The following is a 27,315-nucleotide window of genomic DNA, read 5'->3' as shown; positions in this document are numbered from 1 at the left end:
ATTATTATTTGCAAAGCTTTTTTGTGTTTGTTTAAATGACGACTTGTCGTTTTACTAATTTGATCTCAAGTATTTGTTACGTAGAAACACAAGTATTTTAATATGAAACACGGTTTCATGTAACTCAGCCATTTGATTGACCGTTTTCCGTGGGAACTGAGTTAAGTTTTTATTTTGTCTTGGACTAAATAGTATCGAAACAATTTATTATTAAATTGTATTTCAATGAAATTATTTGTTAGTTTTTTCAGTGTGGTTATAATAATTTGGCTTTTTCGTTTATAACAATTTTCTCTGCACTTTTTCTTTAGCATGAAAATTGTTAAAGATGAATTCACTTACAGTACCTTTCCAAGTATATAATAATATATTTCTGCTATATTTTGTAGTATGTACTAGTGTTTTTATAATATTTTTACGTATTAATTATTGATGGATGTAATATATATTTTTGATGTGTAGAAAAACTGATAGATTAAATAACAAACTTAGTAAGACTTGAAGATTCAAAGAACTGTAAGATTGTGAATCCAAAGTGGCAAACGTTATGTATATTTTAGTACAAAAGTCCATATAAATAGCTCAATGTTTTCATTTTATTTCTATATTTAATTGAATTAAAATGTGTTAATATTTGCAGGCAGTGACCGCGCGCGTTGCAACGGCGAAGGGTCCGGTTCGCGTGAGAGGTCGCATTCTTTGAGTAGGTGAGGCGGACGTGTCCGCCCGCTCTCCCCCGCACCACGCCGCCCCGAACACCGGAAGTAAGAAGTGACGTCGCCGATGACGTCACCTCCTGAAAAATCGAGGCGGCCACGGCTGATCCGCTCCCCGCGGCGTCGTTGTATATAAACTTGTACATTATGAAGTGATAAGTGATATTTTGTCGAACACTAGATAATTTTATGTTGTGAATCGGTACTTCTCTATGTATTTATAAATAAAGACTGTTGGTCTCATTTCATATGTGTTTTTACTTGGAAAAATTTAATAATAGTTTGTATACACTTGCCACCTCAAATTGAAATTCAAATACATATATCAAACAATGAAATATATACAATTTATAATACATCAGTCAAAACCCACAATAAATTAAAAATATGCAATAGAAGGAAAACTATGCTTATAATAATCAGAGATGCATCCGATACTGATACCGATATAGCCTAAACTATCGCCGATACATTTCTATTCAAATTTCGCGTTTTAGAAAAGTAATATCAACGCATATCTTTTTTAATCTAGTTCGTTGCAAACGAGGTATGGACTATATACGCCCGGGGAATCCCGCGTTTTATTCAGTTTGTTACCTATCTCACCCGCTTTGTCCCCGCGTATTCCATTTCGCCTTAGTATGTTTTTGATATCAAATTAAATAAAATACAGAATTACATAACCTTATCGATGTTAATTTGAATTATTAACATAATTAAATTACTATGCATTTAGATAAAATTAAAAACTTTAAATATAAACGCAGTCGCGAGCCCTCACGCATTGAGAGTGTCCATGGGCGGCATTAAGCATTATGGCACATCAGGTGAGCCTCCTGCCCTTTTGCCCCGTATATGAAAAAAAATTATACATTTTAAATTAATTTAATTTTAAAGCATTGGTATCGGTATTGTATCGATGCATCCCTACTTATATTGTTAACGGTTAGGGCAGTCTCATGCATAGAGTAGTTCAAAATGAACACGATTATGTCATTAAAATAACCTTTTAGTTATAAATATTCTTTATTAAAAATTTACAAATACATTTGCAGTCATTCAATAAATTAAAATATCTCTAACGTTTAGCAAATAAATAGTTTAGTTCACTAAAGTTCAGATATTTGGTCAAAATGGTTTAAACAATATTATCAATAATTAAAATCTTTGACAATAATACTCGGAATGTTTATTTCCAAAGATTCGACTACTATCACAGTAATAAAATTAATTTATAAAACACCAAAAGGCGATTACAAAAATTTAAGTACCACTATATTCTAAAAATTGTGAAACGGTTAGAAAATTACAAATATTTCAATGGACAACATTTACATCTTAAGCAGCTCGGTTACATACAAAAGCAGAGCATAATATAATGGTTACAATTTAAAACTGAGCAAGCCAAAAAGAGATTTTCTTATGATAATATTAAAAACAAAATCAATTTGATTTGACTGAGAGAGTGCTCCTTTTCGTCTCTTTCTGTCAAAATCTGTTCACATTGCGATACAACCAGATAAACACTAGTTAAAACGATACAATTAAACGGATTAATTATGTGTAAATGGGTGTTAATAATATACCCAAAACGGAATAAGTGCGGAAACTGATTGCACCAAACATGAGTGTTAATCTTTACGAGATAGAGAGAGAGATTGAGAAAGAAGTGCACACTAATCTATCTGTCAAACTCTTGACGGATTAGTTTGATTTTGACAGATGTACGAGTTTGCAAGAATTGGTTCTATCTCTTCGTTAACAAATACATAAATACATCAAATGGCCCTGAAAACTCGTTCCGAATTTTAACATTAAACATAATATATAACGTTGCTTAAACAATGCTACTGAATTGGTGGTAGTAATATTGGGCGTTCTTTTGTTCATTTGTATGAATGATCTATAAATATAATTTAAAGTCGGACCGTACAGTCATAATAGATGGTATAGCAATGTAGTTAGGGGAGTAAGCAAAATTACATTTGTTGCACAAGTGGTTCGTCTTTAGGCCAGCCATACACAGAGGGAACCGCGGGCGAGTATCGAACGTCATACATTTGACCTCGGATGAAGGCTTCTGTGTCGTCAGGCTGGGGTTGCACTGAGGCTTTACCTAAAAAAATATTGTATTAGATGAAAAAAAGGTACACGTGTGATTAAACTGATATTATAATTTGGTGCAAAAAATAATAATTCCGTTGTTGTTTTTTTATTTACGTTTAATATGGGTAAAGGTTTCCTCAGACTTATCAGAATAAATTAATTTATGTACAATTACTATTACTCATCGTTATTTGTAAGATTCAGAATGTAGTTTAAAATGTAAGTTGCAAATTAATAAAGTCTATGTTACTCAAGGCAAAGAAAATCTCAGGAATAATTGCATTCTCATGAAAGAATTTCAATGAATTCCATATTGAGGTAATTTTAAATTAAAGTCGATCTAGGAGTTATTGAAATTGTTCGTTACAATCATATAAAATTAATCAAATTTATAAAAGCGATATTGATTTAGAAAAATCTTACCAGTTTTGTATGCGTGCTCCACAATCTTCTTTGCAATCTTGACTGAACAGTTCTGAATGTCCTTTAGAGGTGGGTACAGGCTGCCTTGGCCCAGATCATCATCTGACACTATTTCAGCGAGAGCCTAAAATATGACAAATAAAAAAATTGTTAATTCATAAATATTGTGGCCAAGCCGCAGTATTTAAATTTGTAGTATTACGGCTTCGATTTCCGAGACAAAATAGAGTAAAAATAATAAAGAAAACTCTAAATTTAACTAAATATTACCTCAGCAGCGAGAAGCATGAAGTCCTCGGAAATATCAACAATTCCCGCGCAAATAATGCCAAGTGCCAGTCCTGGGAAGATGTATGAGTTGTTTCCTTGTCCCGGACGCAATATACGTCCGTCTTTAGCGCGGTATTCGGGGAAAGGAGAGCCAGATGCAAATATTGCACGGTCCTACAATATCCAACATTAGTCAGCACATATTATATATACACATAATATAAATATAATACTATCTCTTAACTATCTAATCTCCGTAAAAAATAAATACGAGCAGTCTATTTATACTCAGTACTAAAATTATTTACTACAAATTGATATGATTGTGTAAAAACTTTTAAAAATTAACGATATTAAATATATGTTTTTATTTGAAATTTGCATTGATCAATGTCAAATAATAATAACTAAAGGTAGGTTTAATTTTTAATTAATCCAGATCTATGTTATAGTCTAATGAAACTGGTATTGAAATCAGATACTAAATATGTAAATTTTGACTCACGTCAGTATTGGAGTAGGCGGCTTCCGCTGTGCACTCAGCCTTACTGGTTGGATTGGACAAGGCAAAGATGACCGGTTTCTCATTATTTTCCCCCATACACCGAAGGATCTCGGGTGTGAACGCACCACCAATTGCAGCAGCACCTAAAAGCCAAAATATCTTTTAAAGTATTTTTATTACATTTTACCTAAGACCTTATGACCCAAAAAATGCCTAAGCTTTAAGTTATTGTGATTTAGAGCTTTGTGTAATCTGAAGAGTAATTATTTCGCCGGGAACCGAATACATCACCTTCGTCATAAATAATACACCTCCTGTAGCAATTAGTGTAAAAAAAAATCGAAATATACCATTTACATTCACCAAAAATATTTAAGGTTAAACACATACGTATACTTATTAACACTTACATCTACTTCCTTACATAAATAACTGTTAATACCTTTAGCTATCATTTAATATAACATAAATATTGAGCTATTGCATTTAACTTAGAGAACATAAAAAAATTAAAATTGTCTAAAGTTGATAGAACGATTATTTTTTTACCAATTAAAAAAAACACGAAGGAAGTGTTTTACAATTGGACTTGGTTATTATCACCGTATTTGTTAATACACAATAGTTTTGTATTGATACCAACTCACCAATGAGCACGGATGGCTTAGCCAGAGTGACAACTTCAGTTAAGGTGCGGACGGGTGGGTGATCCTTGGCAAACTTCGCCTTGTGCTCATTAAGACCACCTTCAGGCCTATTCTTCACGATCAGACCCTTGGAGTCCACCATCCAGATACGATTGCGAGCCACGGCTTCTTCTGTACCTTCGGCCATCATCGCCATTACACACAGCTCAGCAATACCTAAGGAAGCCTGCAAAACACAATTCTGAGTCAGAACTTGCCACTGTTATAGGCCAAAAACGTGCCAAACGTTGTTTTGGAGTTCGTTTCTTTGTAATCAATTATTGCTTATGGTGTCTATGAGAAAAGTAAAAAGTAAGTAAAACATCTTATGTAGGTGATTTAAAAAAAATAGGTTGTAGTTGTGTTACTTCAATGTAAATTATTCAATTTTAAATATTCTGAATATTCATAGTTACTCCCCTCACACTTTAATATCGATTTATTTTAGTTTTTGTTATTTTAATGGTTTTGTTTATGTATTCTTTCTTTGTGTATGTCACGTTTACCTTATATTTATGTCACATTAAAAATAGTACATTGTGGTCGTTTTATGAATGAAAAAATATATATGTCTTTACATTATCATATACCTCTGTGTCTATAAATTATATAACGAATAACCTTCAGTTTCCTTTAAACCAGTTTGAGAAGTTAAAGAATGCTCATCACCAAAACTATGATCAGATATCTGCCTGATTATATAAGCTACAAATTAATTTCTCACCTCTCCAGCACCCTGGAAAACAATGACGTTTTCCGACAGTTTCTTGCCTGTCACTCTTAAGCTGGCCAGAAGACCTGCCACGGCCACTGCCGCTGTACCTTGGATGTCATCGTTGAATGTGCAATATCTGTGCAATTATTATTAATTGTAAAAACGTACTACACACAATTAGTATCGTTTCTCACAACGATAAACATTAAAGTTAAACTTTGATGGGCTAGTCAATGTGGGCTTCTATTAGATAGTATATCAAAATATTACGATATTAATTATTAAAGAATATTACTCGCTGTTCTCTTATAACATAGTAAATTTGTCACGGTTATACTAAGTGTTGGTCTAGTGGCTTTAGCATGGGATTCTTATCCCTGACGTCGTTATTTCGGTCCCCGACTGTGCACGAATGGAGTTTCAACGGTGAATGGGAACATTGGGAGGAAAGCGGCTTGCCTTAGACCCAAAAAGTCAACGGCGTGTGTCAGGTACATCTATTTGTCTATTCTACTGCCTAAGCCGAGACTAAAAAGGTTGTAGGGCCACTGATTTAATTATTGTAAACTTAGACAATGATTATTTATAGATTTATTTAACCAATATTATATTATAGTACCATACTCACTTGCCACGATACTTTTCAAGCAGGCGGAAGGCATTTGCATTGCCAAAGTCCTCAAACTGTATGAGGCAGTTTTGTCCGAATCGGCGCACAACAGCCTTCATGAACTCATCTATAAACTCATCATAGGCCGCTCCACGAACGCGACGTTGTTTCAGACCGATGTATAGGGGATCGTCCAGCATTGTTTGTGTGTTTGTACCGACATCTGTTGAATTATACTACTAATAAAAGCTGAAAGGACTACACGATATTTTTCGTATGTTTGGCATTAGGATTTAGATATGATTAAGATCATATCTAAATCCCTACCCCTAAGGGGCTAGACTCTCTCAGAATCAAACTAGTATATATGCGCTTCCTAAGACGAACTAATACGCGCGTAAAGAATGCTAGTAACCGCCCTTAGCAAAGTGACGTTACAAATAGGCTTATTAAATATGGTTAAATTCAATTCTTAATTTACTCCTGAAGTCTGAACGCTGGAGGGTATGTATACAATCAAATTCTTTAAATAGTACCTACTGATTCTTTAGTCTATAATTTATTTAATTTCTTAAGCTTTGCAGCGCGCAATGGTTTGTGCCGAATGCGATTTTACTATGTTAATGAAAGCAGCCAATTGAGATTGATTTTTAAACAAGAAAAATTCTTGAGCCTACACAAAGAAATATTTTTTAATTAATTCAAAATCTTTTATACGCAATACGATTAATGTCATTCTTAATGAACGCCAACAGAATTCAACTAAACACTACTTTATCTTATTTATTCCTCCATCTCTTTCGATCAAATTTGTACTGGGATAAAAATAATTCTTAAATACTACATAGTTAGTAGTTGACATAGTATGCTTTTATACATAAAAAGGTAAGTATACAGGCGTAGATCCCACTGGTCTGGAAAATATATCATATAGACTTATAACACTCGTTGTTTACAAAACATACAATTATGGAAATATAGTTTTATTCGATTCATTAAAATTCAAATCATTTATTCATATAGGTCACACAAGGGCGTAGAACGAAAAGAAGAACTGGCAAGAAACTCTTCGCCACTCTCTTTAATCGCCGAGTCTTTTGTTTTGCTTAATATTTTTAAGGAGAACGATTATACCATGTTTCTCATGACATCGTAAGTAATTAATAATAATAAAATAAAGTAAATCAAAGATTTGTCACCTATCAGCAGGGGGCGTGGGGAAATAGGAGCACGCACTTTCATTCTCGTGGGAACAACACGCAAATACATAGTCGAATAAATAATATAATATAATAATAATTAAAATTATTTCCATAATTATGTTTTTAATTTTTATCATTATATATATGCATAAAACAAGTTTTCATATATTTTCATTCTTGTGTGTGAATTAATTTGAATATTAAATATAAAAAGCAAATAATCCAATTAACGATCACGCTACCTTCGACTCAATAAAATATAAATAACTCAATAAAAACTCAACGAAACGTAAACTTACCGAGGGTAATTGGCAGACATTGGTGCGGCTTGATACCAGCTAAAGCGGTGTACAAAGCCAGCTTTCCCACAGGAATGCCCATACCACATGCACCGAGATCCCCCAATCCAAGAATACGTTCACCATCAGTTACTACGATCGCTCGCACATCCGTTTCAGGCCTAAAAACAGCAAAAAAATTAAACACTCTGAATATCGCAGATCGTATTTGATTAGTTGTATATGTACATTTTCATATCTGCTCAGTATTCACAATAATTGTATTCAATCATAGACATTTTTCCTGCATTATATCATTGTCTATATTCTTCATCGATTTGGCCTAATTGTACTTTTGGTTTGGACTACAGGTCAGATTAAAGGGTGAAATATACGGTGGGGAGAGACTAATCGCTTTAAATATCGGCTCTCCAGAGAAAGGGGTTGCGAACTGTATTTTAATCAAATTTATGATTGGAAGAGAGATTTGGTCAATATGAGTGACTAAACAAAGTTGGAGCTACACTTAACAAACTTTTGCCCTTTTATTACGCTCAGATGAAACTGGGTCACATGATTCTTGCAAATACAGCCAACGAAACTTATAAGAGGCTTTTAAGACATTTGCTTTGGGTAAAATATAAAAACGTGTAATAAATATAAATTCAAGAATTGAATTAAAAACAAATAACATATTTATTTTACCAGTTCTTAAGTATATCGTAAACGTGGCCTTTATCGTGAATGGTGATGAAAAGCCCTCTGGGACGGCGATACACAAGTCCATACTTCTGGCAGGCGAGACCTACAGTAGGTGTGTAGACGATCGGCATCATCTCCGCTACATTCTCACCCACGAAGCGATAAAATAGATGTTCGTTGCGGTCCTGAGACACAATAATAATAATAATCTTTATTTTAAAAAAAACAATGAATAACAGTTGCGGTTTTCATGTCAAAAATGCATACCTCGTCCAAAGATTGCATAGTTCCCAGGTAGTTTAACTCATTGTTAAATTTAGTTATTTATTTAAAAGGCTTTAAAAACGTGTAACCGTTATAAGTTTGTTACATTCCAGGAAATTAATGTTCACTGTAGCACTATTAATTGTTGTGCAACATAATAAATAATCTTTAAAAAAAAGTTTTCAATAAAACAACTAACTAGACTTGAGCTCGTTAAAAATAACAATATGAATTGAATATTTAATATGAAAAACCAATAAGTATACATAGTACTACTGATAACTTTTGAATTCAAACCACTCGGTCGATATAATGCTATTGCCGAATTTAGAAGTGAAATTGTTACTACTAAAGTTATGGTTTGTAGTTTTTTTATATGTACAAAAAAAGTTCTAACCAATAATCCCATAAGATAGATGTACTTGTTCAGGGGATCTTCATATCTTTCGATTGAAAGTTTGCACAAATTAACCTGCTCCTCTTGTGACTTGACCCTGGGTGGTAAAAGACCATGGATTCCCATAACTTGACGTTCTTCGATACTGAACGCCATTCCCTGAAAAATAAATAACATTTTAGAACACTTATTATTTGTATCACTTCCGGTCAGATAGTCGAAACAGACCCGGCAGTAAAGGGTCGTTTATAAATATATTTATTTATCTCTTTCAGAATTGAATTATTTTATTTTATTTACTATACCTACACTTTTACGTAAGACTTCATTACTTACACAACTAACTTATACGAATTTTTTTTTCTTCAGTCTAGTGTTATTAAATTATTTTCCTTTTTTTTCGCAACCTTTTATTATTTTGTGTGTTTCTGAATGTGTCAGAAATAAATGTTATGTCTAGGTCGATGTTTAAAATATATATTATTAAGTACCTATTGTAAATTACACCAACACACAATACATTATACAATCATGTAAAGGAAGACTTTCGTTTTTACTGAGTCTGTTCAATAGCAATTTATTTTATATTATATCTTCGTTTTAAGCCCGCAATGTATTACATTCACTACGATAAAGACTGTTTTTAAATATTATTAAAAAAACTGAATCATGACAAACAGATATTAATATCCAAAACATGCATTATATTACCATTCATAAAAAATACAATACAATTCAATGCGTTATTTTTTATTCGTTCAAAATTGCGTGGAAAATTTGCGCGTTCGAAAACAACGCAAATTTGTAAACCAGCCGGCCTTCGTACTTATTATAGCCTATATGGCATATACATACATATATTCATATTCGTAAAATCGCCTATACAGTAAAAAAACTAAATAATTTTAAGTAAAATGATTTTTCACATGTATTCTTATTAATGACGTCAGCTTTTAAACGCATTCCTTTTCCTTCAATATTATAATTTAACAATACCCATGACGTGTTCAATTTTATACGTCCTTGACATGCGTACGTGCGAAACCGGGCCTCGCGGAAGTATCAGCTGATGGTGACGTCATCAAGGTGACCGCGAGTGACCTTTGATTCACCTCGCACGGTAAAAGCAATCGGTAAGAATAGGATATTAGTTCCATATTTAAAATGTCCAGTAATTCCATTATCCATATCCATAAGTAAGGAGCATAATGCAATATTCAGGTTAATTATGAAACGCAATAAAATCCTATTAAACTGCTTTTATTTCCACCGTCTACTTAAAACCAGTACAACTGGTCTAAATCTCTATAATAAAACAGTCTTATACTCAACTAAATTTTCCAGATATATATTTTCATATATACAATGACAGACATTGTACTTATAGAATACGCATTTTCATACATGTCTGAAATGGGTGTATCTCAATCGTTTTTTAATATTTAAAGTCACATGATAATTTATGACCCAAGGCTTGCTTTAAAAATATTTTTGGGTTTAATATATGCTTATGAAAATCCCCAGACAATGGTATCTGCATACTATCGAATACTATCTAATCAATATCCGATATGTACCTACAATATGACAACATTTATAAAATCGATAAAATATACACCTAGGCAACACCACATATGTAGGCCATAGCTTCAGGCGGCTTATATGTCGGCATTGATCTGTATATAATAATCATATAAGGCCACATAACAGGCTACTCTCTAATTATCTGACCAACCTTGCTTGAGGGCTCGAAAACACATTTGTTCAATAATAAATTCGTTTAAAGTTACGAGAATGTATTCCAATATAACATTTGAAACGTTTAATACAAAGGGTGACTTCTCTATCTATTGTATATCTATCTACTGTCAAATCTATTGGTATTAACAATAGGTCAGCATTTGCCACTCTTCTTCTTAGGCTCTTTAAAAAAAACTAATGTAGCAAATACAAACTATGGGTACCGAGTTTATAATTAATATATAACTACTTTCATATTTAACATGAAAACATTACTGATCTTAAAATTTTCTATAAAACCGCTTAATACAACTTATCTAAAGCGGACAGTTTAACAGAAACATAATTTATAAATTACAATATAAAACAGTTAAAACATGTTCCATATTAAAATCCTATGAAATATTTATAATTTTTTAAATATATTTTAAGTTAATTTAGTTTTCAACAAGGGCACCCAAGAGCGGCATTTCTAGACGTAATTTAACGTAATTAAAGAACTCTCTTAAATTAACACATTACGATTACAAAAATTTAAACTTAATATCATTGTTTGAATAAAGAATTACGTTATCTCGGAAATATTTGAGCCGAAATAAAACATTTATGATTTTCTAATTAGATAAGTAGTTAGCGGTTTTCGCAGAAAAAAATAAATTCAAACCGAAACGGCAGACTACCGGTAAATCGTAATTAAACCTAAAGAAAAAAGGCGCAAGTCACCATTCCTATAACTATTTTGTTCTAATGACTATCTATATCGAATGAGTAACGCCGGCACCGCACTCGCGAGCCGTCTGGCATTGAGAATGTCCATGGACGAGGCTAACATCGTATGAGCCTTCGGCCTATTTGTCCCCTGTTGCATTAAAAAAAAGGCGTTCAACGTTACTTCAATATTTTCCAATACTATCTACAAGAATTTGAACAAAAAATCTATTCTATATTTGTGACCTTCTACCGCCATACATTTACATTTGTATATTCTTAAAATAACTTTGTCAGTAATTTTCCAGTATCATAAACAATTCCACGTTTTATATAACACTTAACGTGATGAGTAATTTCGCTTTAACACCTGATTTATTAAACTCGAGAATCAGGGTGAGATTTCGTATTCAATATATTTATGAAAATATTATGAATGTATAGAAAAATAGTGATAAGTATACTAGAATAGAACATACGCACAATGTCAATACTCGGAACAAACGCAGGCTGCAATTTCCCCGTAATAGACTTTCTAAAGTTAGTAATTCTTTTTTGGGAAAAGGAATACTCTTCTTTAATAAAATCCCAGAGGCTCTTTATCTGCCTTTTAATAAATTTAAGAAAAGCTGTGTAAAAAGGCTTACTATAAGGTTAGCGATAATCTAGTTGATAAAAAGGCCTGGGACTAGTGCTAGGCAGCCTGCTTCTAATTAATTTGCTATATTTTAAATATTGTAGTATTGTTTGATGATTTGCTCTATTTTAAAAGAGTACCGAGAGATTTTTACGCCGGCTTTTTCTCTCGGCCTACACCCTCTGTCTCCTTTGGCGATGAGTAGGGATGCCTACAGGTTCGAATTTAAGGACGTGGAATAAGTGATATCTGTGTGTCTATGTTATTATTTTTTTTATTTTTATCCCGACTATGACTCACATGTCAAAACGTATCGATCATCCCAGGATATGGACAAAATACCAGGCACAAAAGTCTTATTACTTGTCTATAACATAATTATTAAAGAAACTTATTATTGAATTTTCTATGGAAAATTCAAGTTTCTATTTTTTTCAAGGACTAAATAAAAAAAACATGATATGAACATGTAACTATGAAAATACGTCATCCACAAATGAAATACATAATTATATAATAGAAAGAGGAATGAATAATTGTTTAATTTCAATTCTTTCGTACTTAGTTTAAGAAATTAAACTACAATTACATTTCCATGAACATACTATTATCAATTACTGAAACATTTTGCGACTGATAAAGACAATACATTTCATATCTACAGGTTGATGCGTACAAATGTATTTTATTATTGTTAGGTGAAAGGAACGCGGACGATTCGAACCAGCCTTCAACATCTGAGCAATAATTCGCACGAAATACTCATAATATCGAGGTGAGCATTAATAATACCTTTTATTAATGCCTCGTCATCTATTCAAATGATTGTTTAATATGCAATACGCATTCAGTGGAGGCACGGCTGTGACGTAGTCATAGTATGTAGGTGTGTTGGCTAGCTAATGACAGCAAAAATAAGTATTATCTTGCTCAGTATAGAATAGATTCCAGTAAATGAGTGGCCTATTTTATCCATCTTCTATAATAATCGTAATTACTAGAAGATCCTTTCTATGGAGCTGTCATATCGATTAATATTATATAGAGTCTGATTAATAAAATACTTATTAATGTAGCGTGCCTTAGTGACGTAACCAGGATCTGTACTCAATTCTGAGTCAAATTGGCAGGTTTAGAAGGCCGTTGCATTAAAGCAATCAATAAAAGACCGGGACTTCATGAAGAACTAAGTTCATACTAATAAGCCATATGCCAAAAAGATTATTTCGCAATTTCATGCTAAATGCAACTATTTTATTCAACAAAATTTAATAAACATTAATTAACGCCAACGTAAGACTTAATTACACAATAGACACTTTTAGTTAACTATATGATTAAAGATTATTAACATTTCACAACATATTACAATTGCATCATCCAAATACAAATTACCCGTGAATCAAGTGCTGCTAGGCAATCCGGAACCGAGTAGATTTCACGTCGCGGTGTTAGCTGCCACCAATCACGTTCCATATTCCACTTATTATGTATAACAGTATGTTATTTATAAGAGATTTCGTTCAATCCCTTCCTTTGAAAGTGAAGTAGCTTCAATTGAAACTGCAATACGCAGCTGCGTTTTCAATCGATATTCATTCGGCACGTATTTCAATGTTAGATAGAATTATAATTACCAAAATAACACTTACAGAACGAGCGGTCGTAATATTATCGATTACTAGATTTTCAATACTGAAATTTAAAATTTCTTACGATTTTGTCAACAACAATACAATGTTAAATGATGCTAATATTTTAGAAATATAAGCTACTGAAGATCTTCTCTAAGCGAATGATAAATTTGAGGCTCGACCCGAGTGCCATAAATTGTGAGCGATTAAAATAATTGTTTTGCTTTTCTCTCACAATAAAAGGGGCATTTTTAATACCAAAATATCCTAGTACATACGAAAAGTTATTCATTTCTCATACTTCTCGCAGGCCTTAGAAAGAAATGCTAATCATGCCTGAGTTTATAATTTAGAAATATTTTATGCACAATCATGCGTAAAATAACTTATATCTGATTGTATTACACCGCAATCAAATATCAAATCAAATAATTTGATAAAACAAATGACGTTTGTAAAAACGGAACTAATAAAAAATTTAATCTAATATTTAAATCTCAAAATATAATCTCGCCTCTACTATACAGACTGAATTGTAAAGCAAATTTGTTATCGACATAAAATATGCTATCCATACGAATATATCACTTGTCTTTAATTCACTTTAACATATCAATTATCACCGCTAACTGATACCACCTTACAAAGACAACTCAGCTTAAATCCACCTATCTATTATAATCTGGTAACCATGGCAACTGATCCTATCACTAGATCAGTATAACAGATATGCCACTAATATGTTTTGTACTAATCACGTATACCGCAACGCCTATTTGAACAAAGCTCTCATATCAATATCTGATAATGTTGATTAGAAAAGGAAAACGTTGGGAGGATAGAAAATAGCCATCTAAACGTAGGCTACGTTACAATTATAGTTAACGTTAGCACATATTTAGCTACTATTATGAGAAACTATGTTTAAAGATTACTTTAAAAATATTAAACTACAAAATATAAACCGTTTTCATAAAATTAACCAGTAAACAGCTTAGGCCTCTAGAAAATAGAAATTGTTTTATTAATATAAGTTTCTTTAAATTTACGGTAGAAACGTAATGAAAATTAATTAATATCATAAAACCGGGCACAACATTCAAATTGTAAAAGAAAAGGAAAATTAAATTCAAAACAAACATTGTCGGCATTTCCCGTTTCCTATTCGAACCAATATACTTCAACATCCCTTCACAACAATAGTTTTTCTACTGTTGACATAAAACGCAAATATTTAATCGTTTATATCTTGAACATCCGCTTTTCACGATTGCCTGTTTAATTCACCTTTGTCTTGCTTTTAATTTCAATTTGTATAATTCTACCATTTTGAATTTATCTTAAAGCATATAAGTAGAATTTTGTAGTATAAGTTGAGACTCAATTCAAAGTTTTACATGCTCAAAAGATAAAATTTCGACAGAACAGTAGTTTGTAGTGTTATCGTGATCTCGAAGTGTTGCATTCGGTGTTGCTTTGTTCAAATTAAAAGGTGATAAATGAAACAATTCAACACTTGAAATTGTAAACAACAACAAGAGCTAAGAATTATTATAGATATTTACAGTCTTGAACCTAAATCCTTGTAGGTACTTTTGTAAATATTGCGTATGTGTGCGTGCGTAAAAGACGCATTATGAATGTTGTTGTAAACATGTTTGTATCCTTATAATTTTAAACGACTGTTGAAATGGGGAGAACCTATTTCAATAGTCGTTTAAGTGTGTAATTAAGATTTCCTCGACTTTGAAACCGCGTAATCGAAGGAAAACAACGATAATACTAACGCAAAATTTAAATAAAATTAATGGTTTTTTTTTATTTAAAACAGGGCATATACAGATAGAAGGCTCATCATTTAAAGTCAAATCATTGAGTTAATATATTATGTTTGAAACATTTATTCATCGGAAAGAAATATATATATAAAACGAATGCCAATTTTTTTACTAAAACATCATACAATAATGACTACTTTATGAATTGTAATCAATTAATAATTATAAATGTTATAAATAGTCTAAAGCACTTTATATTAAGTCAAATATTTAAGTGCCCTGTTTTTTACAAACCCCTTTTTTGGACCAACCCTTACCGGAGTGTTAGGGTGAATGTGCATTGAAGTACTAGACTTATTGATTATACTGTGAGGGTTGATACCACGTTATATTTTGATCCCAATATGAATTCATATTATATAATGCGACCATAATAACGACAATACTAACACATGTTATTAACTGAATTCATACCCAAGAGACGTAACTATTTATATTAAATAAAATAATAGTTTTGTTTGAATAAAATATTCCAATATTCAATTGGATGGATTACTCGAATAATTAAAGTTTGTTGACACCACGTGAACTTTTAGTTTTGCATTATTCACGCTAACGTCAAAGATTAGTTGAATAATATCAATGTTATGACAATAATACAGCTGACAGACACTTCCGCATAATTAATATGCCCTGATCTAAACGCTAGTACGCAACTCACCTTGTTCAGTCCCGGATGTTTCAGACGGTCGAGCCCGGATAACCGGCTATTGGATTGCCCGTCCCCGGAGCCCCAAACACCAATGCGATCGCGATCCATTTCGTACGTACACGTCCAATCACTGGCAGCAAGCGACTGTTTGCCAGCAATGAATGGTACGCCAGTTTTGTCACGCGGCGCGGGGGGCGCTGGACTCATCGCCGATTCACTCCTGGGAAAGCAGGAAAATTTTCAGCACACCGTACCGAGATATCAACCACGATATGCGGTTTCCTGCGTGTGATAAGAGATGGCGCTAGGTCGTTAACCTAACTATCACGAATATCATGGTTTGTGGTAATTTAATGTACATTTTCTATTTTTTTGACCTATTTGATAAGAAATTATAAATTTTATTATAACAAATAAATTATTATTCTGAGTATATAGATTGTAGTTAGAATTATAGACCACAAAAATAAGGAAGGAAGGATAATAACTATAGGATTCAAATGAGTTACTTGAGTTATAAATGTTGTTTTGTATTGTATGTATATACCTACGTAATTATATGGGCTAAGATAATTTAATGATCGAATACTAGATACGTAAAAATACTATTTAACGATAAACGTGAAAAAAAGATCAATGTGTATTATTTATGCTTAAAAAAATCCAAGCCGCGTAAGGCAAATTCTATCTGAGAATCAAATGATTTGGATAAAGTTAATATTGAAAAATGTAATAATGTTCAAAATGAAACGAGGCCTACCTATTCCTAAACAGACTACTCTCGAGTACACACTGCCCTTCCCTATCGCAAGGGCACGTCATTTGCTGAAAAGAGATATTTCAAAGTCAAATACAGATTGGTGGAATTGGGAGGAAATTGAAAATGGCGTCCATGAATATTTATGAACAAAAATTCATTATTGCATAAGACCTTTAAAATCCTAGTTGGCTCTGGAGATATATGTAAACCGTAGAATACATAACTCTAATAATGTTATTTATTTATTTACAGAAAAACATAAGTATATTACATTCTTTGCCAATACGATAATGTAGAGAAAAAATAATAAAGTTTATAATATTAAACACAAATTCACAATATCGCTACTATAAATTCACTCTCAGAACATATAAATATGACGATACACAATCAGTAGGCGCAACATTTTGCTTAACGGGTATCTGTGCAACAAACGGTTCTGGGATTTGGTATCGCAAATAACCTTGACTTTCGCTGTCATACATATCCTATATGCACATAGAAACCGAGTTATTGGAGCATACGTTAATTGCAAGACCTTCAGTACATTACTATGTAGACCCAATTGAAATTGGACCCCACCATCCCTAAGACAAATTATATTGTAATAAATTCGTGTGTTAAAGGAGTTTCTTTTAATCCCATAAACCCGACAGAAATTTCATTTTAAATTTTAATATACATAGTAATCCTTATAAATAAAAAAACAAAAAAATACTTATAAGTAAATAATCGAATCGTATAATATGACTTTTTAGCTACAATATCGGCTCGAATATTGTAGCTAAAAAGTCATCTCTTGTAATGATCGCTATCTAAGTTAATTTTATCAATTGTAATCAAAAACCATAAAGTATATTATATTAAATTGACCTATCCACACAATTACAGAATGACTTTTAAATTATCATTTAATAGCTACGTGTTATTACAGGGATATCAACTATAAAATTAAATAATGAAACAAATAAAAAGTTACCAAATTCTTCTTGGCTGCAAACAGACACCTTTTATTGACCGTGTCAAACCTATACAGCAGGAAAGCAATTAAAAATAAAACACACATTCTGCCTACGTTAAAAAAAGAATTCGTCATTACGGGGGTAATATAATATTATCTTCTCTTATACATTAGAAATTTTAACTTTGTCAAAGCATCTCAAGCAAGATTACTACCTATGTACATTTAAATAACATATACCTAATATTGTGTATATGTGGTACCTTCCCATTGTCTCACTATAATTTCATTACGGAGATTTAAAAAATTAAAACTCTCACCGTTTATTTCGGAGGCCTACAGTCGCGCCATTCATTTGACGTGTGTCAATTTGACCGTTTGATTTCACTTTACGCGAAAAGAATTCCATTTCAGAAAAGAGATTTTATACCACTACTAGGAAAACAGAAGTTTGGAGACTGAATGAGAAGGCCATACAGAGCCAGAGCTCTCTAAATGACCACTGGAGTAATTTTCCGGAATTATCTCATTAAATAGTGTAGTTTAACTTATCAATAAGCAATTTAACGCAGTATTATATCGTGATTTTTAACCTTTTAACTCGTGAGCACGAGATGTGATAGGACAAGTGATTAGTCGACTTTAAAGGTAGTATTTAAAAATTCAATTATTTTTAATGGTTTGAAAATGTAGCTTTTTAACAACAATTTCCCAACATCAGAGAATATCTTCCACACAATCGTTAAAGAACAGGAGCCAAATAAGTTGGAAGCTCATCTAATGAGTCATACTACTTCGTGTATGGTATTTTTTCTATGAATTTTCACAATATTACGTGCCATAAATAATAATATTATTAAAGCAACTCTTAAAAAAATATTTATTATCTTATAAAAGGTTGACAGCGTTCGCTACACAGATACAGTGGTACTAGATTAAAAATAAATACCAATTGCATTTTATTAATCTTAATAATAATATTTTATTATAGTGACAAGCACTATAGGCAAATTACACAAAAAGATAAAAAAACAAAATAAAGAAGTTTCACTTCAATAATTAAATTATAAAAACTAAACGAAAATCGATTCGTAAGGGCAGTGAATATCCAAATCTAATAATTATTACAAAACGGTGTATCGGGTTTGTATGTTTTTATTAAGCGCGATTGCATTGACTCAGTATGTATGTACATATATACCTTACTGGTTTTTTTGTGATGCTAAAAGCCTATCAGGGCCTTAGACTTCTTTATTATTTGTTTCTATATTCTATATATTTGTTTGTTTGTTCCCTTTTGTAAATCTTTTTGTTATATAATGTATCATGTATTCCATCTGTGGCTATGTTCTCGGTGTATTTGTTTGCTATTATATGTATTTTGTGTTAGCTGTAGAAGTACAAAATAAATAAATAAATAAATAAATATGTTATTTTCTATATAAACAAATTAAAACAATTTTTTTAATGTAATAGGATGCATTGCCGGCTTTCAAGAATTGGCAGGAAATTCGGTTTTTTATTAGCCACGTAGGTAATCTAATCTGACTTCCTGTATCTAAGACATGCCAATTTCCTCTAAATGCGCACAAAACCAGAAAGTAAAACACGCTATATAGTTGCACTGTGTATATTAACAGGTTACAATTCCTTCAAAATTGTGTAATGTTTTGACTACGATATTTGATAAACTGTACTCGATTTTATTCACTATTTTGTTTGGGTATAAGATAAAAGTAGACACTAAATTTTCTTTCACATTCATTTTATATTTTTTCTTATCGAAACATTTCAATAAAAAGTTTAGAAACAAGAGTATAATTTTTTCAACGACAACAATTGTTTTTTCTTTGCTCTAAGAAGATGGTAAAAAACCAGCGTTAAAGTAATTAATGTTTCTTGGCGTGATCATACAAGCAGTATGACCAAAATGTGAGGCGCCTACCTAATAATAAAATGCTTGGGGTGGACAGTATCTGGCGAATATTGATCTGATATGATATTGATTGACATGATACTAAGATGCAGTCAGACATTTAGCGGTAAGCATCGCTATCGTATGTTTATATGTATGCCCGTTTGCCCCCTGTTCTATAAAAAAAAATCGTATGTCAAAATCCAATACGTTTTTGTCTTACGTCAGTTATAATTGCTTAATCTCTGAATTTTATCGTTACGTTCTAGATTTTATATTTTAGGAATAAAGTAAAATAACAAAAGACGTATCATACATTTTCTAAGACTAATTATTTTTTTATCACCAATAGAAACAGCCCATACAAAGAAATCTCAAGAAAATTTATCTGAAAATACGATACACATAGTACTATTTTTATTATAAGGTAACATTTATTATTATCACCGAATTTTATCACTTTGTAGGTACATATTTCCGTATATATACATATTTTATTCAACGTTATTCAATTGAATAATATTTTTATTTCGATTTAGATTTTATATATTGAAACTAAGGCTTTATTATCAGAAACGTTTATATAATGGTTATAGTATTTGCCTGAGTATAATATATGTATTATAAGAAATAAATAAAAGGTTTTTGCTTTTTTATACTAATAAGAAAATCAATCTCGTATTTTTATGATATATTTAATACCCCTATGAAATAACATAATCAAATAATAAAAAAGCCGCCGTGAGTCACTGATTGAATCTACGGCGTTCTCCATAAGATTTTCTTGGAAAATTCAACTTAAGTGCTTTATATGATACAAAGTAGAAGTCGTTATCAGGGCATATCTAAGCGGTTTTGCGATCTTCGTGACTCTCCCGTGTCTCGGTGATATCAAGGGCATTGGGGTAATAAAACAATAATATGACATTCATCATGACAACGTAATAATAATTCGTAATATGTGTAACAGTTAAGCTCATGACTTTGCACTCAGATACAAATTGCCAATTTAATACTGCCTGGCAGAAAAATTATATTATAGACATGACTCTACACATGTATCAAAATCGTAACTGTCGTTCCAACATAATATAATATATCAAGATAATATAACATCTTTGGTTATACATTTTTACTAAAACATTATTCTATTACACCTACTTTCGCTTTAAAGCATACTTGAATTTAGTTCGTAAGTATATTCTTTTTTTCTTATAAATTGAGCATTGGTTAAAATGATTTGTGTCGTTACTCGTTTGTGCTAAACAAAGGTGATCCTGTATTTAAATAAAAAATATACAACTGGCACGAAGTAACAACATGCTAGTTATGCTATGTGCATGACCAACCTTTAAAGCCTTATTTAACCTTAGCTTTGTTCAACCTTTTTAATTATATGTAACTTCCGATAGAAACAAGGGGCAGGAAGTTGCCTTATCTGTGTGCATTTTTCAAGGTGGATTCACTTTCATTTGAACCTTTCATTTTGGCTTTACACATATTCCAAATGTAACATATTCCAGCTACCCTTACTCCGTAATATATTACTTACTCCGGAATATGTTACATTGACAGTATTGATGAAATTTCAGAAGAATACCTAGTATGATGAAGTATAGGGATGGCCTAACAATTATTAAGTATACATAATTTAATCACCTTTTTATATAAAAAGAAAGAATTTCTATATTGAAAAAAAATGTTTTTTACATGTTCTGTGGTCTATCAAATTTTTGTTTTTTACGTCCGTTGTCAGCTTAATGCTGTTAGATTTAGCAGACACTTCACAGCTAAGTCAGGGTCGTCACGCTTTAAAACGGCCGTGTTCTTATTAATACGCTGCTCGAATTATTTGTCAATTTTAAGTTACAGGTGTTTTGTTTTATCTAAACCTAAAGAGGTAATTTTTTTTTACGTAGACGAAAAATATATTACTATTATAAATAATATATTATGAAAAAAAAAACTAGTAGGCTTTTACATACAGCAGGCTGAGTAGGCTTAGAGCGGCAGATTTTTAGAGCGTCATTTACGAACAGAATGTTCTTTTCCTACTTCATAGAAATCATAAATATTTCTGCATATATTTTACAGATAGAACTATTTCTGCAATAAAATTTGCAGTAAACTTTCCACTCTCCCTTGACATTGTACGTATACATTCGAAATAGCAAACTTCCATATTCAAAAGTAAAATATCTAGTGCGGCCCCAATCAGTAATTGATGTCTAAGCCCACAGCTCACACATTGTATGCGGATATTGCAGAAAGTGTATTACCCTCTTCTCTTCCTCCCCTATCAACCCATACATGTCAGTCCTATTACTGGTTGGAGGCTGCGAACTAGATGGTTATTTAATTTGTGCTCAAAAATCAAACCACAATACAACAAAACAAAATTATGTCACGCGTAATTTCAACGAAAATATTGGATTGTTGTGGCAAGGGCTAACTTCACAGGCAACCTTGAAAATTGTAAATCCGCCATTGATACAGTTTAATCTGTAAAAATGTGCGGATCCCGACGGCTTTTTACGCGAACGAAATGATGTCTGCAGTCAAGTGGGAGTGAGATGTGTACAGCAATTCGTGAGCGATATCATAAATCGCACACTCACGATTGTACCAACACTATTAATCTTTGTCATTAAAATATATTATATAAGACATCTTCAAAATTAGTTTTTATTTTATTACGAATAGTTTTGGTATTATTGTTTCTTCTCATTGCTGGCAAAAACGAACGTTACTCGTATGAATAGAAGAAGGGAGATATGTGATGTATCTGGCGGTAGAAAACAAGGAAAATATAGTAGGTAACATTTTCAGATATTGTTTTGCTAACAATGCTATCCTGAAATGCAGTTATTGTGCATTGTTCATTCGATGCTTTACCGGATTTACGAAGAACAATAAGCTGTTTTATTTATTTACATGATAAATTATATAAATAATATTATATATATATATATATATATAACAAACTTAAAAAAAAATTTTTGAATTAAGGCGAAACGAATTTATAAATATATTATTACAATTTTGGAAACATGAGATAATTAAAAAGAAAAACATGCAGTTAATTTAACTAAGACTACTTCATGGTTATTTTGAGTGGTTGTGTTATATAATCTATAAATAATATAGTCTATAATCATAGATGCCTATTTCCTTAAAACCCATTGTATAAATGTAATTGTAACATTTCGACAGATTACGATCGTTTGCCGTCTGTGCTACTCCTTAAGCCGTATTTCCCTGCGTTAACTGATATTTTTTTATTATTTAACTTTGATAATAGTTTCATGTATATTTATTTAAAATTAAAATAGAATCGGTGCGTAAAAAAGGTTAAAAAACGGGAACTATGATATTTTAAGCAACATATTTACACAGCAAATGTGAACAATAAATACAGTACATTAAACAGTAGTTAGTTAGCCGTGATCAAACAATTTGCTATCCGCCATACCGCGTTGGATATTTCTCGTTCAGTTATGGTAGGGGAGCCCACGATGCTAAATGGGGATTTACTCGAGCGTCGTGGAGACCTATTGGGTTGCAAAGCTTAGATGATAAGAAGAAAAAAATGTTATATGATATATACCTTTTCATCGGTGGGGAAAGCGGCTATAGATGTTTAAATATGTAAAAAAAAACTGTTACATGGACATACTCGAGCGCGTCAGATATTGATAGCATCAATGTCCTACGTATTTTTAATAATGTACGTATGTTAATCTGATCATTTGCATGATGGGGGTGGTTGTACGTAAGGGTTAAAAATGAAAAAAAAAAAATTTAATCGAGCGCGTCAGGTTTTCTAAGGGGGTGTTAAGTGCACCAAAAAAAAGCTCTCATTCAATAATCTGACGGTTTCGATCTGACGCAAACTCGCAGCCATTATTATAATGTGCAAAAAAAATTCGCCATTTTGAAATACTCGAGCGCGTCAGATTAAGATATATATGGTTCAGATTTATATTCTAAACGTACTGTCTCATAATCTGACGATTATCTAGAGGGATTTGCCTGATCTGACAAAAAAAATATTAGAAAAACGGTTCACCCTAAAGGCCATCCCTGCAATTCCATTCCTGGGCGCTTAAAATTGTACTTATGAGCTCGTTGAGTTCAAAGAAATAATATTTCTATGCGTTTGAGTTCTCCCAGCTCGAAAGTCTGATAGAAGTTTCATAGAACACTATTTTTGAAATTTTCAAACCCCAATAACTTTTGAATGGATCAAGCAATTTTCTCACGGTTGACGGCGATCGACGCATTTTTTAAGCTCTAATTATTTAATTTCATCAAAAACGATAATCCGATATGAAATGTCGAAGTTATGTGATAGAAACACTTTTTTCGGTTTTCTTTCGTTCACGATATCTCTCGAACGAATCAACCGATTTTGACCAGTTTGGTGGCGATCGACGTCGTTTTTCAAGCTTAAAGATGGATTAGTTTTTTGAAGTTGATGGATAAAGCCGTTTAAAAGTTATTGCAAAAAAACACTTTCAAAGAAACAAATTGTTATTTTTTTAGATTTTTCAAAATTTCTCAAATTCTATCGGTCCCCATCGGGTCAAATTCACATGAAATCTAATTTTGAGGGAAACGCGGAGAAGGAAATGTAGGCATCACGCAGCTGCACGCGTTTATCGCACGAACTTTATCGACGAAATTTTGTTATTTCGGCTTGCGGAAATCGTCAGATTATATATTTTTCAATATTCTTGAATTATTTCATTCAAAATAAAAAAAAAATTAGCTACGCTCGAGAATGTCAAGATGACGTTTTTTTTTACAACTTTGCTGCCCTCCCCTCTCTTTACGTCACTCTCAAATTGTCAGATTAGTGGAATATACACTTTTTAGGATGTGATTAACGCACACTACCTTAATCTGACGCGCTCGAGAATGTCTGATGATCAATTTTTTTTTACTAATCTGATCCTGTATCCTTCACGGGTGGCCTTATATATGGGCCTCATATTTGGTGGAGGTACTTAACCGGGTACAAGGTATCCCCCTGTATATTAATCTGCCGCGCTTGAGTAAATCCCGAAATCCCCTCTTGGGCTCCCCTACTGGTTAAAAATGACAATTGCTGCAAAAAACTGACAAAGTGTAGTAAAGTGACTTTTAAAAGTGTCTTGTGCAAATCAAGTACTTTAATCTAACATCCTAAGCACTGTTTAAAATAAATCACAATATCATAATATGTGTTATATACGATTTATTTACGAGCTAAGTAATTAGTCGATTGGCACTTGCGACGAGTCGTTGGGAACATCGTGCACATTAAGGCTTCATAACTACGAAGCGAAGTTTACTTTTATTTTATTTTATTTTTTTACCACACACAACAATGGAAGACCAATTTCAAATGTTGTTTGAGAAAATGAGAATTGAAATGAAGGAACAAAATATAAAATTGGAAGAATCGTTAACTAATAAAATAATAAATAGAATTGATGAGAAATTAAAATCTATCTTAGCAGAAAATGAAAACCTAAAATTAAAAGTCGCAACCTTAGAAAACGAAGTCGAACATTTAAGAAGAGAAAAAAAAGGAAAACAATTTAGTCATTTTTAACTTGAAAGAGGAGGAATGTAGTAGTACCGAGTTATTGCAGAATGTCCAAAGGCAATGTCTGGCGGATTTAAATATAACACTCGAAAAACCAGAGGTAAACAAAATATACCGTATCGGAAAACCGACAAAACAGGAAGGAAAACCAAGGCCGATTTTAATATCCTTCGTTAATAGTTGGAAGAAACAGGAAATCTTAAAAAATAAGAGAAAGTTCAAGCAATTGTTTATTTCTGAAGACTTTTCCAAAGAAGTGTTAGAAAAAAGAAAATTATTGAAATTAAAATTAATAGAAGAACTAAAGAATGGTAAGATTGCATATTTAAAATACGACCAACTTATAGTCAAGGAAAATGTTTCTAACACAGACAAAAGGAAGAGAGAATTATCAGCTTCTCCACAAGCTGAACATATGGCTCAACCAAAAAAACAACAGGCACTTCATTCGTCTAAAACTAATCGAATAAGTGCTTTTGACATGATGAGGGCCAGATCGAACTCTCTTTCTAAACCTACTTCCTCTGATAAAAGATCATAGCAACCATGTGTTGGTACCCAGAAAACAAATAACATAATAAGAACAATCTCCCCCAATACGGCTGGTCCCCGTGGGGGCAGTAGACCACCACCCTCCACCGAAAAATAGAAAAACACTCTCGCCATATTCAAGGCACACGAATTTGTACAATGAATATAAGGTCGCTCGCAGGCAACGGCCGTCAAGAGGAATTAGAACATGCTCTGCAAAACACAAAGTGGGATATTCTTGGCCTCTCTGATATTAGAAAAGAGGGAACACACATTATTGAATACGAAGACTACATCTTTTTATACACCGGAAAGAAAAGTGGAAGAAATGGTGTAGGATTTGTGGTTAAAAAGGAGTTGAAATCAAATATTGTAGATTTAGAGGTTCTATCAGACAGAGTAGCAAAACTTTAAATGTCCTTTAATGATTATAAGATTAACATAATTCAAGTCTATGCCCCCACAGCGAAGTCAAGCCAAGAAAACATAGATATTTTTATGATAGCTTAAATAATGTACTAGTAAATTCTCTGCCATACACAATTGTGCATGGAGATTTTAACGCATAAATAGGCCGAGCCACTCCAGATGAAAAGTTGGTTATGGGTTTATGGGGAGACGGTAAGAGAAGCGAGCGAGGCAAACGACTTACTGACTTTTGTTTAGAAAAACAACTGTTTATTGTGAACTCTTATTTCAAGAAAAACACCAAAAATAAATGGACATGGTTATCACCAGATACTCGAATCGCTAATGAAATAGACTTTTTTATTATTAAAAGACCCTATCATCATACCGTCGAAAATATAGACATAATTAATACCACCCACCCAACAGACCACCGTATGGTTCGGGGAACCGTGAAAATTTCAGCAAAAGTAGAAAACAATTTAAAGGCAGACAATCAGGACTGAACCCACTAGAACAAGAAACACTTAAGAATTTTTTTTCGGTTCAACACACTGAAAAATCTAAGAATATCCAAGAACAATATAATAATATTATACATCGAATTAAAACCAGTGTCGAAAAGTTACCAACAATACCAGGGGTAAAGTGAAATAACTTAATTGTAACTGAAAAAATAAGAGATATGATAAATGAATGTGCCGCACCTGGCCCGCGACAGACGCGAGTGGAACCGGAAGGAGGAGGCCTATGTCCAACGGTGGACAAACCAAAACTTAACTGAATGACGTTTTATCATCCCTAAATTGTAAAGTTTTTTGGAAATAAAGGCTATTATTATTATTATAATAGTTTCATCTCTTGGGTAAAACTTATTTAACAAAATTCTGAAGAAATATAAAAGCGACTTAAGTATACCTACTTAATATTTATTTTCAATTAATTTCTAGTGAAAACTTACTGCCATTTTCTTTTGTCGTTAACTTTAAGTGATGCTGAATTTCCCATTTTAAAGCACTAAACTTAATAAATATAGTACGAAACTGTATTGTGTAATAAAAGTT

At 32.2% G+C, this 27,315-nt stretch overlaps 2 protein-coding genes across 12 annotated transcripts in view; one reads left to right on the top strand and one right to left on the bottom strand.

Moving 5' to 3' along the window:
- Window positions 1-962, top strand: part of LOC110998832 (serine/threonine-protein kinase Doa) — a 46,741-nt gene extending 45,779 nt beyond the window's left edge. For all 8 annotated transcript variants that reach the window (XM_022267666.2, XM_022267673.2, XM_022267634.2 and 5 more), the window contains one exon: window positions 641-962. In XM_022267666.2, coding sequence (XP_022123358.2) covers window positions 641-711 — 71 coding nt within the window. In that variant the 3' untranslated portion in view covers window positions 712-962. The remainder of the gene's footprint in view (window positions 1-640) is intronic.
- Window positions 963-1,757: 795 nt separating this feature from the next.
- Window positions 1,758-27,282, bottom strand: LOC110998543 (NADP-dependent malic enzyme). 4 transcript variants are annotated; one of them, XM_022267242.2, is made up of 14 exons: window positions 18,125-18,296; window positions 17,823-17,871; window positions 16,844-16,908; window positions 16,093-16,303; window positions 8,875-9,033; window positions 8,217-8,398; window positions 7,533-7,693; window positions 6,050-6,254; window positions 5,431-5,557; window positions 4,668-4,893; window positions 4,021-4,163; window positions 3,516-3,689; window positions 3,246-3,369; window positions 1,758-2,832 (listed from the first exon to the last, which is right to left on the bottom strand). In XM_022267242.2, exons 1-14 carry the CDS (start codon window positions 18,211-18,213, stop codon window positions 2,696-2,698), a joined length of 2,052 nt encoding a protein of 683 aa, XP_022122934.2. In that variant the 5' UTR covers window positions 18,214-18,296; the 3' UTR covers window positions 1,758-2,695. The 4 variants fall into 4 exon arrangements, with proteins under 4 accessions (XP_022122934.2, XP_022122951.2, XP_045485097.1 ...); XM_022267259.2 differs by lacking the exons at window positions 16,844-16,908; window positions 18,125-18,296 and adding an exon at window positions 18,045-18,090; XM_045629141.1 differs by lacking the exons at window positions 16,844-16,908; window positions 17,823-17,871; window positions 18,125-18,296 and adding an exon at window positions 27,213-27,282.
- Window positions 27,283-27,315: the final 33 nt, after the last annotated feature.

The sequence above is a fragment of the Pieris rapae genome, chromosome 8, assembly GCF_905147795.1.
Source record: "Pieris rapae chromosome 8, ilPieRapa1.1, whole genome shotgun sequence".
Taxonomy (NCBI): domain Eukaryota; kingdom Metazoa; phylum Arthropoda; class Insecta; order Lepidoptera; family Pieridae; genus Pieris; species Pieris rapae.
This window is presented reverse-complemented; position numbering and strand designations above follow the sequence as displayed.

Bases quoted from the DNA above. Each gene is read 5' to 3' on its own strand.
- LOC110998543 (XM_022267242.2), bottom strand. From the start codon at position 18,213: ATGGAATTCTTTTCGCGTAAAGTGAAATCAAACGGTCAAATTGACACA. The intron at 9,034-16,092 runs GTGAGTTGCGTA...TTTATTTTTCAG, and splicing joins AACATCCGGGACTGAACAAG to GGAATGGCGTTCAGTATCGA. The intron at 2,833-3,245 runs GTAAGATTTTTC...ATATTTTTTTAG, and splicing joins GGAGCACGCATACAAAACTG to GTAAAGCCTCAGTGCAACCC.